Consider the following 13262-nt stretch of genomic DNA (forward strand, 5'->3'; position numbering starts at 1 on the left):
AGCGAGGTAGTGTTCATGGGTTCACTGTCCATTCAGAAATCTGATGGCAGAGGGGAAGAAACTGTTTCTGAATTGTTGAGTGTGTTTCTTCAGGCTCCTGTACCTCCTTCCTGATGGTAGCAATGAGAAGAGGGCACGTCCTGGGTGATGAGGGTTCTCAACGATAGATGTTGCCTTCTTGCGGCATTGCACCTCGAAGATGTCCTGGATTCTGGGGAGTCTAGTGCCCATGGTGGAGCTGGCTGAGTTTACAACTTTCTGCAGCTTATTTTGATCCTGTGCGGTATCCTCCCCCCCTCCCCCCCCATACCGGACAGTGATGCAGCCAGTTAGAGTGCTCTCCATGGTACATCTGTAGAAACTTGTGAGTGTCTTTACTTCATGCCCCCTCTACCATCCACACACCTTCCGATTCACCTGGTCTAACCTATCAAATGTCAGCTTGTATTCCTTGCCCTCTCCCTCAACATTCTGGCTTCTGCCCCCTTCTTCTCCAGTCCTGACTATGGGTCTCAGCCCAAACTGTCGACTGTTTATTCCTCTCCATCGATGCTGCCTGACCTGCTGAGTTCCTCCAGCATTTTGTGTGTATTGCTCTGGACTTCCAGCATCTGCAGAATTTCTGGTGTTTGGCACAGGACACAACCCACAACATTTTGCTAAGTTAATTAAACCAGTAACTAAACCATTAATTAAATCTGTACCAAGAAACAAATTGGAATAGCTGTTGAACTGGGATTGAGAAATGAGTGTGGCACGTGTGGAAACATCAGAAACACAAGAAAAATCCTCTGATTTTTAAAAAGCTTTTTTTAATTTTGTCATTCAAGAGTCATGAAATTAGATTTTCCCCTCAGCCCACCCCACCCCCCTCAAACATTCATCCCCGATATAAATTAAACAGATTTCATGATAAACATTCTTATTTTCAGACTGGACTCATACATTCGCCGGAGGCAGCCTGTCATTCAACCACGTTTGTATTAATGAAAACACTTCCTTCACGACCTCTGGAAGCTCCTTGTGAAGCTGGTGGAAGCTTTCCTCAAAAACCTGGACAAAATTCAAAGAGACCAAGATGATCACACAGAAATCTTGGCACTGAGGTGCCCCATTAGCTCGGATACGGCTCACCGACACACTGCAGGCGATTGAATATTACTCTAAAGCTGGAGTTAGGAGATGGGCTTCAGGTGAAGGGGTGTTTCAGGAGGCAGAGAGAATGGAAAAGATAATAATTCAGGAAAACACCAGAGGTAACAAAAATAAACAAACTATAACTAAAGGGGGAAGTATATTCAAGATACATCTGCATCATACATAGAATATAAAACATTACAGAGTAATATCTACCTCTTACAGTAGACTAAAACATTGGTACAACACCGTGGTATGTGGGACCTGTATTATGCTGTACATAGAACACAGAACATGGAAGAGTATAGCACAGTATAGGCCCTTCAGTCCACAATGTTGTGCCAACTTTTTAACCCACTTGAAGATCAGTCTAACCCTTCCCCCCCCACATAACCCTCTATTTTTCTATCATCCATGTACCTATCTAAGAGTCTCTTAAATGTCCCAAATTTATCTGCCTCTACCACCACTTTCTGTGTAAAGTACTTGTCTCTGACATCCCCCCTGTGTATTCCTCTAATCACCTTAAAACAGGAGATCCCACCCTGGGGTCCACAGACATAAAAATGGGTGGGAACCCCTGCTTTCAAATTATGCCCCTCGTATTTGCCATTTCCGCCCTGGGAAAAAGTCTCTGGCTCTCCACTGATCTATGCCTCTCATCAGGTCACCTCTCATCCTCCTTCGCTCTGAAGAGTAAAGCCCTAGCTTACTCAACCTATCTTCATAAGGCGTGCTCTCTAATCCAGGCATCTTCCTGGTAAATCTCTTCTGCACCCTCTCTAAAGCTTCACATCCTTCTTATAATGAGACAACAGGAACTGAACACAATACTCCAAGAGCAAGCAAAGTATGATTTACCAAGATATTGCCTGGACTTGGGGACCTAAGTTACTCTGGGAATGTAGGAGATTGAGGGGTGATGGACAGAGGAGGTAAGATCATGAGGGGCATAGGCATGATGAAAGTACACAGTCTTTTTCCTAGGGAGGGGGTTGCTAAACACAAGAGGGGGTAGGTGTAAGATTGGACAAGAGATCTAAGAGGGACGTCAGGGGCACCTTTACGCAGAGGGTGGTGCGTATTCAGAATGAGCTGCCAGAAACAGGGGTTAAGGCTCTCAATCTTCTATATTCCAAGGAATAAAGTCCTAACCTATTGAATCTTCCCTGATAACTCAGGTCCTCCAGACCTAGTAACACCTTCGTAAATTTACCCCGTACTCTTTCAATCTTATTTACATCTCTCCTGTAGGTAGGTGACCACAATTGCACACCATACTCCAAATTAGGCCTCACCAATGTCTTATACAACTGTTACTGGAATTGAAATACGTCCAGGATTGGAAGGAAAGATTAAGTCCATGAGACATAAGAGCAGAATAAAACTTACGAGGGACATTAACTATATTTAAAAGACATCTGGATAAGCACATAGATAGGAATGGTTGGTTCCCAACCTGGGGTCACTGGACCCCTTGGTTAGTAGTAATGGTCCATGGCACAAAAAAGGTTGGTTTAGAGGGATATTTTGGGCAGTTGGGGCTTGTCAGCCATGGTTGGCAGCTCATCTAGGAGAAGGAAAACTCTGATCTCAAACATCCACTGCCTTGCAGCTATACCCACTCATGGGGAAAGCTTCAGGAGTAAACCCCGAGGGAGAAATCCGGAGCTGGAGTCCCTAAGGCAGTCCTACACTGGTAACTGACTGGTAACTCCTGAGTCGCTGTTGGTACCAAACTATATGGGTCTCTGCCGTTCCTTTGGGTTCATCAGATGTGTGGAGAGGGGGAGCTTGCTACATGGACAACAGTTACTCTCCATTTCATACAGCCCAGCCTTGTCTATCTAGACAGTGAGGATGCAATATCCCTGCTCAACCCTGATCACCAGAGGCCTCCCTCACTCACTCACTCACTCAGAGAGGTATGGACCAAACATAGGCCCATGTTGGGCACCATGGTTAGAATGGACAAGTTGGGCTGAAGGGCCTATTTCAATGTTCTATTACTCTCTGACTCTAAGGCTGGACAGTGAACAAGTTCTTAATTTAACCGAGACATTTAGGGAAGAGAGAATCACCTTCAGTGTTCTGTCAGTGCTGGTTACCATCTCATACATGATGTGTGAACCCTTAATGTCGCACAATTTGTCCGCATCGCCGTGTAAGAGCAGCACTGGTGCCGTGATGGTAGGCAGTATGTTCTCCAGACCGGTTAGTGCGTTTAACAGTACAGCAGCAAATCCCACCTTCATGCCTCCATGGTAGCAAAGAGGGTCTTCATAAAAGTTTTGAACCTGAAAGATCCAAAAGATATCATAGTAAATACTGGGGGTTCAGTAATCTTTAGCTGTCTGCCTGCTCTGCACCCTCTCTGTAACTGAAACACCATATTCGACTTTCTGGTCTTCCTTTTTAGTATCATGATGAACCTAGGACATAGAACAGTACAACACAGTACAGGCCCTTCAGCCCATAACGTTGTGCTGACCTTCTAACCTACTTTAAGATCAGTCTAACCTTTCCCTCCTGCGTAGCCCTCCATTTTTCTATCAATTATGTACCTATCTAAGAGTTTCTTGAATGTCCCTAATGTATCTGCCTCTACCACCTCCCCTGGCAGCACGTTCCACACACCTACCACTCTCTGTGTAAAAAACCTACGTCTGACATCCTCCCTATACTTTCCTCCAGTCACCTTAAAATGATGTCACATCATATTGGTCACATAATGTGGGGAATGATCTGTCTGGGTGGCACTGTATCTCAGTTTGAGTTTGAGGAGATTTGGCATGTCACCAAAGGCTCTTGTAAATTTCTGTAGATGTACAATACTGTTCAAAAGTCTTAGGTGTATATATATAGCTAAGGTACCTAATACTTCTGTAGGAATTTTATTTATTTCATTGTATTGCTACTGCAAAATAAAACATGACATATGTGAGTGATGGTAAGCCTGATCCTAATATGTGTCCCTGTTGTGGACGGAGAGTGGGAAGGGGACATAAGGAAGGTTCTTAGTGCTGGACGCCGCTTTCTTGAGGCATCTGCTCTTGAAGATGTCCTCGATGGAGGGGAGGCTTGTAGCCATGACAGAACTGGATCCACTGACAGCCCTCTCTTCACCCTCCTGCGGTGCCTCCTCACCAGCTGGTGATGCAGTAGGTCAGAGTGCTCTCCGCCAAACAGTACTGTGCAAATTTTTTCAGCTCAATTATATAGCTATGGTGCATGGGGCTTTTGCACGGTACTGCATTCGTCAGAGAACAAGTTTGTAAATCTGGTGGGAGCAAAGGATGTTGGGAATGGTGAGGGTGGAGTGCCGCGGGAGGGGTGTGGGACAGGTGGCAGAGAAGGAGTGCCAGGGGTGGGAGTGGTGTGGGTGCAGACACACCCAGCCCTGAGACACCAGGCAAGGTCATTTGATTCCAAACAGCTGGTTTATTGATCATTACAGAATGTTTCTCTGGTGCTTCCCACTCCCTCCTCTCTCCCGTCCCCTTTTCCCAACCATGATTCCCCTCTCGCTGCCCCCTTCCCACCCTCAGTCCACAATAGAGTCCTTTATCAGAATCAGGTTTATCATCACTCACATATGACATGAAATTCATTTACAATTGGCCTTCATTAACTTTGATTCCTTCAGGTTGTCATAGTCAGGGAAACAGTAGGGATAAGCTCCCATGATGTATTAAATACTCCCAGTGACGTGTGTCTCAAATAGGTTCTGATGACCAAGTCCAGATCCTGGCTTTCATGTGTGGCTCAGCTACTAAGCCTGGTGGAACTATTTCTACTGACAGGAGAAGAGGCAAGGGTGGGCTACTGGTGCCTTAAAACCAGCTGCTTTGGGCAGATGGGGCTCGTCAGTTGTGGTTGGCAGATCACCTAGGAGAAGGAAAACTCTGATTTCAAACCTCCGCTGGCTTGTAGCTCTCCCCACTCACGGGGAAGGCTTCGGGAGTAAACACCAAGGGAAAATCCAGAGCTGGAGTTCCTAAGGCAGTTCTATATTGAGTTCAATGTTGACTGGCAACTCCAGCGACACTGCTGGTGCCAAACGTTATCAGTCTCTGCTGTTCCTTTGGATTCTGCACGGAAAGGGGGAGCCTGCTACACGGATAACAGTTTGCTCTCCATATCGAACTGCCCTTGCTTGCATATCACCTAGACAATGACAACGCAATATCAATGGTCCACCCTGACTAATGGAGGGCCTCAAACAGAGATGCCTGTTTACAATTGGCCTACATTTACCAGTCTGCGAGCTCCAGTGTACATTTATTCACCTATTTATTGGAATTAGAATACAAATTGGCTTATTATTGTCACGTATTTCAAGGTACAGTGAAAAGCTTGATGCATGCTGTTAGAACATAGAACAGTGCAGCACTGTATGGGTCCTTTGCTCCACAAAGTTGTGCCAGACTTTTAACCTGCTCTAAGATCAATCTAGCCCTTTGCTCCCACGTAGCCCTCCATCTTTCTTTTATCCATGTGCCCATCTACAAGTCTATTAAATCTCCCTAATGTATCTGCTTCTACCACCAACCCAGGCAGCACATTCCATACACCTACCACTCTGCAAAAACCTAACCCCACCTCTGACATCCCCACTATCTTTCCTCCAATAGACTTGAAATTATGCCCGCTCATTTTAGCCACTTGTGCCCTGTGAAAATATCTCTGGCTGTCAATCTATGCCTCTTATCTTCAGAACATAAAACGTAGAAATATACAGCAGGGGAACAGACCGTTTGACCCGCAATGTGGTGCCAAAACAGCAAAATCTAATTCTCCTTCACTTCAAACACAAAACCCCTAGCTTCTGTAGTTCGTACTGGGTGCTCAGCACGAGGCCTTTAAGGAAAGAATGTCAACGAGGAATGTGGCAGGCAGTAATTGACCATCTGAGTCTTAAAGGGACTGCGACAGCTAACCATACTCTGGGGAACTGGAGTGTCGAAACTTGGATACAAGTATGACAAGTATAAGGAAAAACAATACCAGAATGCACCATAATCTGTAACAGCCACAGAAATAGTGCGGTGCAGGCAGACGTTACTATGCAAGACCATAATGATGTAGTTTGTAAGGTCTAGAATCTACCTTATCGTACGAGGGAACAGTTCAATAGTCTTACATCAGTGGGGTAGAAACTGTCCTTGAACCTGGTGGTATGCCTTGAGGTTTTTGGTTCTTCTGCTCGGTGTAGGAGAGGAGAGAGGAGAGGATATCAGTGGTGGTTGGTTAGATTACGCTGGCTGCTTTATCTAGGCAGTGAGAAGTTTAGGTGGAATCCATAGAGCAGCGTAGTTCACTAAACAATGTGTTGTATGTTCAAAGTAGGTTTATTATCAAAGTACATATATGTCACCTTATACAGCCTTGAGATTCATTTTCTTGTGGACATACTCAATAAATCCAATAACCATAATAGAATCAATGAAAGACTGCACCAACAGGGCGACAACCATTGTGCAGAAGACAATAAACTTTGCAAATACAAAAAAAAAGAAACACAACTACTAACAATATATAAATAAGCAATTAATGTTGAGACTATGAGATGAAGAGTCCCTGAAAGTGAGTCCATAGGTTGTGGGAACAGTTCCGTGATGGGGCAAGTGAAGTTATTCCCTCTGGTCCACTTGCTGCTTGAGAAAGTGCAAACTAATTTTTGTGGTTTGTACTGTCTTATGAAACTCCAGCATGTGGTTAGATCTTTATCATTATTGTAACGGGCTTGCAGTTCCAGTGAAGACAAAACCACTGCCATCATGCCCTAACACAAGAAGACCTGTCTGAGCAGACTCATGTTTTTGACTCATCAAAATTATTTTTTGACTACATCATTCCATGCCGCCCCTGCCCCCCCAGCCCAGTCCCATCCCGATGATGATTCTCTGTTCAATCAGCAAGGCTCCACAGAGGCCCACTTTAAACCTGAGGGACTGCAGCACACCTTTCATCACGGGATGAGTCAGCTGAGAGTTTCACCATCAAACACAACAGATAAAGTGTTTTGAAACCCCCTACAAAATGCTGGAGGAGCTCAGCAGGCCAGGCAGCCTCTACGGAAAGGAGTAAACAGTCGACTTTTCAGTTCGACGCCCTTCATCAGGACTGTTGACTCTTTTCCACAGATACTGCCTGGCCTGCTGATTTCCTCCAGTATTTTGAGAGTGCTGCTCTGGAGTTCTAGCATCTGTAGATTTTCCTGTGTTTAAGATAAAATGCTTTGCCTGCTTGTATCTGGGCTGGCCAGTTCAACAGCAGATTAGCATCTGTAACATTCACACAGGATTTTGCACTCTCCATAAGTGCTGACTGACTGGCTAGAAATTTCAGTCTTTTGTTCTCTTCCTTTCAAGTTTCGGTTAGAATTCTGATTGACATTGAGTTTGGAAAGAGCTCAACATTCTAAGTGACCTGAATAAGGAAGTGGAAGGGTCAGTTAGTAAGTTTGCAGATGAAATGAAGGTTTGTGGTGTTGTGGAGGCTGTAAAAGGTTATTGTAGGCTACAATCTGACATTGATAGGTTGCAGAGTAGGGCCAAGAAGTGGCAGATGTAGTTTAATCCAGAGAAGTGTGAAGTGATTCACTTTGAAAGGTTGAACTTAAAGGCAGAATACAAGGTTAATGGCAGGGGTCTTAGCAATGTGGAGGAACAGAGAGATCTTGAGGTCCATGTCCATAGATCCCTCAAAGTTGCCCTACAAGTTGATAGGGTGGTTAAGTTGATAGCATGGTATGTTGGCCTTCATTAGTCGAGGGACTGAGTTCAAGAGCTCTGAGGTCACGTTGCAACTCTATAAAACTCTGGTTGGACCACACTTGGAGTACTACTTTCCCCCGGGTCCCCTCCTCCTTCCCTTACTCCTATAGTCCACTCTCCTTTCCTACAGATTCCTTCCTCTCTAGCCCTTTATCTTTCCTACCCACCTGCATTCACCACTCACCTTCTAGATATCCTAGCCTCTTTCCCCTCCCCCCACCTTTTTATTCTGGCATCTTCCCCCTTCCTTTTCAGTCCTGAAGAAGGGTCCCAGCCTGAAACATTGCTTATACATTTCCGTAGGTGCTGCATGACTTGCTGAGTTCCTCCAGCATTTTGTGTGTGTTGCCTTGGAGCATTGTGTTCAGTTCTGCTCACTGCATTGTAGGAAGATTGTAGAAGCTTTGGAGAGGGTGCAGTGGAGATGCTGTCTGGTCTAGACAGCATGTCTTATGAGGATTGATTGAGCAAGCTGGGGCTTTTCTCTTTGGAGTGAAGGAGAGTGAGAGGTGACTTGATGGAGTTGTACAAGACATGAGGCACAGATAGAGTGGACAGCCAGAGACCTTTTCTCAGCATGGAAATGGCCAATATGAGGGGGCATACTTTTAAGGTAATTGGAGAAAAGTATAGGGGGAATGTCAGATGTAGTTTTTCACACAGAGAGTGGTAATTACAAAGAATGCCCTGCCAGTAGTGGTGTAGAGGCAGATACATTAGAAAATTTAAGGGACTCTTAGACAGGCACATGGATGATAGAAAAATAGAGGGTTATGGAGGAGGAAGGGTTAAATTCATCTTAGTGTAGGTTAAAGGTGTCAACACAACAATGTGGGCCAAAGGGCCTGTACTGTGTGGTACTGTTCTACGTTCTGTGTCAGAGCACAGCAGAAATTTACGAAGATTTGCTGGGACCTGGGGGACTGAGCTGTGAAGAGACTCTGAGCTGATTGGGCAAACATGAGGAAATCTGCAGATGCTGGAAATTCAAACAACACACACAAAATGCTGCTTGGCCTGCTGTGTTCCACCAGCATTTTGTGTGTGTTGTCTGAGCTGATTGGGCCTGTTTTCATTGGAGCGCAAAAAGCTGAGGGATGACCCTATTGAGGTGTATAAAATCACAAGGGGCAGGGTTAGGGTGGATGCATACACAGTCATTTTCCTAGGGTTCAGGGGAATCAGGCTTAATCTGAGAGGAGAGAGATTCAGACCATAAAACTGTAAGACACAGAAGTAAAATTAGGCCACTTGACCCGTTGAGTCTCCATGGCTGATTTACTATCCCTCTCAACCCCTTCCTCCTTCCTTCTCCCCATAACACTCAACACCCTGACTAACCACCTCTATCGACCTCTGCCTTAAAAATACCCAATGATTTGGCTTGTACAACTATCTCTGGTAATGAATTCCTCAGATCTACTGCTCATCTCTGTTCTAAATGAGCGTCACTCGATTATGAAACTGTGCTCTCTGGTCCTGAGCTCCTCACTACAGGAAACATCCTCTCCACATCCACTCTGTCCAGGCCTTTCAATATTCAATAAGTTTCAGTGAGATCCCCTGAATTCTTCCAAACGGCAGCGAGTACAGGCCCAGAGCCAACAAATGCTCCTCATATGTTAATCCTTTCATTTCCAGAATCATTCTAGTAAACTTCCTCTGGGCCCTCTCCAATGCCAGCACCTCTTTTCTTAGATAAAGATCCCAAAACTGCACATAATACTCCAAGTGCTGTCTGGCCAATGCCTTATAAAGCCTCAACATCACATCCTCTCTTATATTCTGTTCCTCTCACATTACATGCTAACATTACATTTGCCTTCTTTGCCATCGACCTAACCTGCAAGTTAACCCAAAGGGAATCCTGCTCAAGGTCTTCCAGGGCCCTTTGCAGCTCTGAGTTTTGAATTGTCTCCCTGGTTTGAAAATAGCCTATGCCTTTATTCATAGAAACATAGAAAACCTACAGTACAATACAGGCCATTTGGTCCACAATGCTGTGCCAAACATGTAATTGCTTTAGAAATTACCTCAGGTTACCCATAGCCCTCTATTTTTCTAAGCTCCATGTATCTATCCAGGAGTCTCTTAAAAGACCCTATTGTATCCGCCTCCACCACCATTGCCGGCAGCCCATTGCACACCACTCTCCGCGTAAAAAAAAAATTACCCCTGGCATCTCCTCTCTACCAACTTCCAAGAACCTTAAACCTGTGCCTTCTTGTGTTAGCCATTTCAGCCCTGGGTAAAAGCCTCTGACTATCCACGCGATCAATGCCTCTCATCATCTTATACACCTCTATCAGGTCACCTCTCATCCTCCCTTGATCCAAGGAGAAAAGATCGAGTTCACTCAACCTATTTTCATAAGGCATGCTCCCCGATCCAGGCAACATCCTTGTAAATCACCTCTGCACCCTTTCTATGGCTTCCACATTCTTCCTGTAGTGAGGCGGCCAGAATTGAGCACAGTACTCCAAGTGGGGTCTGACCAGGGTCCTATATAGCTGCAACATTGCCTCTTGGCTCCTAAATTCAATTCCAATATTGATGAGTCATCATATGCTTTCTTAACCACAGCAGCAGCTTTGAGTGTCCTATGGACTCGGACCCCAAGATCCCTCTGATCCTTCACACTGCCAAGGGACTTACCATTAATACTATATTCTGCCATCATATTTGACCTACCAAAATGAACCACCTCACACTTATCTGGGTTGAATTCCATCTGCCACTTCTCAGCCCAGTTTTACATCCTATCGATGTCCTGCTGTAACCTCTGAAAGCCCTCCACACTATCCACGACACCCTCAACCTTTGTGTCATCAGCAAATTTACTAACCCATCCCTCCACTTCCTCATCCAGGTCATTTATAAAAATCACGAAGAGTAAGGGTTCCAGAACAGGTCCCTGAGACACTCCACTGGTCACCAACCTCCATGCAGAATATGATCCATCTACCACCACTCTTTGCCTTCTGTGGGCAAGCCTTCTCTATTCCTTTGACCAAAGTGCATGATCATACACTTCCTTAGACTATATTCCATCTTCCACTTCTTGTTATTGAGTCATAGAAGAGTACTGCACCAGAAACAGGCCCTTTGGCCCATCTAGTCCATGCCAAAACCATTTCAACTGCTTATTCCCATTGACCTGCACTGGAACCACAGCCCACACTCCCCCCCATGCTGCCTATCCATGTACCTATCTAACCTTCTGTTAAACATTGAAATCGAGCTCACATGCACTACTTGTTCTGACAGCTCATTCCACACTCTCACAACCTTCTGAATGAAGAAGTTTCCCCTCATGTTTCCCTTAAACTTCTCACCTTTCACCCTTAAGCCATATCCTCTGGTTGTAGTCCCACCCAACCTCAGTAAAATGCCTGCTTGAATTTACCCTATATATACCCCTCATAATTTTCTATCAAATCTCCCTCAATCTTCTATATTTCAAGGAATAAAGTCCTAACCTATTCAATCTTTCTTTGTAACTCAAGTCCTCCAGACCTAGCAAAATCCTTTTAAATTTTCTCTGTACTCTATCAACCTTGTTTACATCTTTCCTGCGTGACTAAAACTGCACACAATACTCCAAAATAGGCTTCACCAATGTCTTATACAACTTCAACATAACATCCCATCTCATGTACTCAATACATTAATTTATGACGGCCAATGTGCCAAGTGCTTTCTTTGTGATGCCACTTTCAACAAATTATAAACCTGTATTCCTAGATGCCTTTGTTCTACTACACTCCTCAGTGCCCTACCATACACTGTGTAAGACCAATCCTGGTTGTTCCTACCGAAGTGCAAAACCTCACACTTGTCTACATTAAATTCCATCTTCCATTTTTCAGCCCATTTTTCCAGCTAATGCAGATCCCACTGCAAGCTACGTTAGACTTCCTCACTGTCAACTGCACCCCCAATCTTCCTGTCATCTGCAAATTTACCGATCTAGTTAATCACATTATCATCCAGATCATTGAGATAGATGACAAACAACAAAGGACCCAGCACCGATCCCTGCAGCACTCCACTAGTCTCAGGCCTCCATTCAGAGAGGCAATTCTCTACGACCATTTTTCTCCCACAAAGCCAATGTCTAATCTAATCTGCTATATCATCCCAAATGCCCAACGACTAAACCTTCTTGACCAGCTTCCCATACAGGACCTTGTCAAAAACCTTACTAAAGTCCATGTAGGCAACATCCACTGCCTTGTCTTCATCCACTTTCCTGGTAATTTCTTCAAAAACTCTAGAAGATTGGTTAGACATGACCAACCAAGCATAATGCCATGCTGACTATCCTTAATCAGTCCATGTCTATCAAAATATATATCTGGTCCCTTAGAACACCCTCCAATAACTTTCCCACAACTGATGTCAGACTCACTGGCCTGTAATTTCTTGGTTTATGTTTAGAGCCTTTTTTAAACAGCGGAACAACATTGGTTATCCTTCAATCCTCTGGAACCTTTATCATCACTAAGGACGATATAAATATCTCTGCTAGGGCCCTGGCAATTCTCCCAATTTATCTAAGTCCTTCTGCAGAGTCCCTGCTTCCTCAACACTACCTGTCACTCCACCTATCTTCATATCATCTGCAAACTTGGCCACAAAGCCATCAACTTCATCACCCAAAGCATTGACATACAATATGCCAAGAAACGGTCCCAACAACAACCACTGTGGCACACTAATATTCTCTGGCTGCCAATCAGATAAGGTCCCATTTATTCCCACTCTCTGCTCCCTGCCAGTCAGCCAATCTTCTATCCATGCTGGTATCTTTCCTGTAATACCATGGGCTCTTATATTGTTGAGCAGCCTCATGTACAGCGCCTTGTCAAAGGTCGTTTGAAAATCCAGGTAACCAATATCCACAGACTCTCCTTTGTTTATCCTGCCTTTTATTCCCTCAAAGAATTCCAACAGATATCCCCTTAAAGGGAACCATGCTGACTTTGGCCTCATTTATCATGCACCTCTAAGAACCCTCAATACCTCATCCTTAATAATGGACTCCCAACATCTTCTCAATCACTGAAGTCAGGCTAACTGGTCTATAATTTTTCTTCTGCCTCTCTTCCTTCTTCCTTCTTAAACAGTGGTGTGACATCTGTTTTTACATGTCCTTTCTATTGTTCAATTCTCTTCAAGTGCCCTTGATAATCGATTAACCAGGCTATTCCAGAAACATCAGGCTCACAAGGGTAATGCTGCCCCACCCTGTTTTGGAAGTTGTGGTATCATCATCATTATGTGCTGTGTTGTATAATGTGGGTGATCATGGTCTATTGAGATTTTCCTACAGAAGTGGTTTGC

At 44.5% G+C, this 13262-nt stretch overlaps 1 protein-coding gene across 3 annotated transcripts in view; it reads right to left on the reverse strand.

Moving 5' to 3' along the window:
- Positions 1-846: 846 nt before the first annotated feature.
- LOC140741713 (monoglyceride lipase-like) overlaps positions 847-13262 on the reverse strand; it is a 95844-nt gene continuing 83428 nt past the window's right edge. Inside the window, exons 6-7 of one of the 3 annotated variants that reach the window (XM_073072005.1) lie at positions 3219-3434; positions 847-1053 (exon numbers count right to left, since the gene is read on the reverse strand). In XM_073072005.1, the coding sequence (XP_072928106.1) occupies positions 940-1053; positions 3219-3434 (330 nt within the window). In that variant the 3' untranslated portion in view covers positions 847-939. The remainder of the gene's footprint in view (positions 1054-3218; positions 3435-13262) is intronic. The other 2 variants (XM_073072006.1, XM_073072004.1) reach the window with 2 other exon arrangements.

Source organism: Hemitrygon akajei, chromosome 19 (genome assembly GCF_048418815.1).
Source record: "Hemitrygon akajei chromosome 19, sHemAka1.3, whole genome shotgun sequence".
NCBI lineage: Eukaryota > Metazoa > Chordata > Chondrichthyes > Myliobatiformes > Dasyatidae > Hemitrygon > Hemitrygon akajei.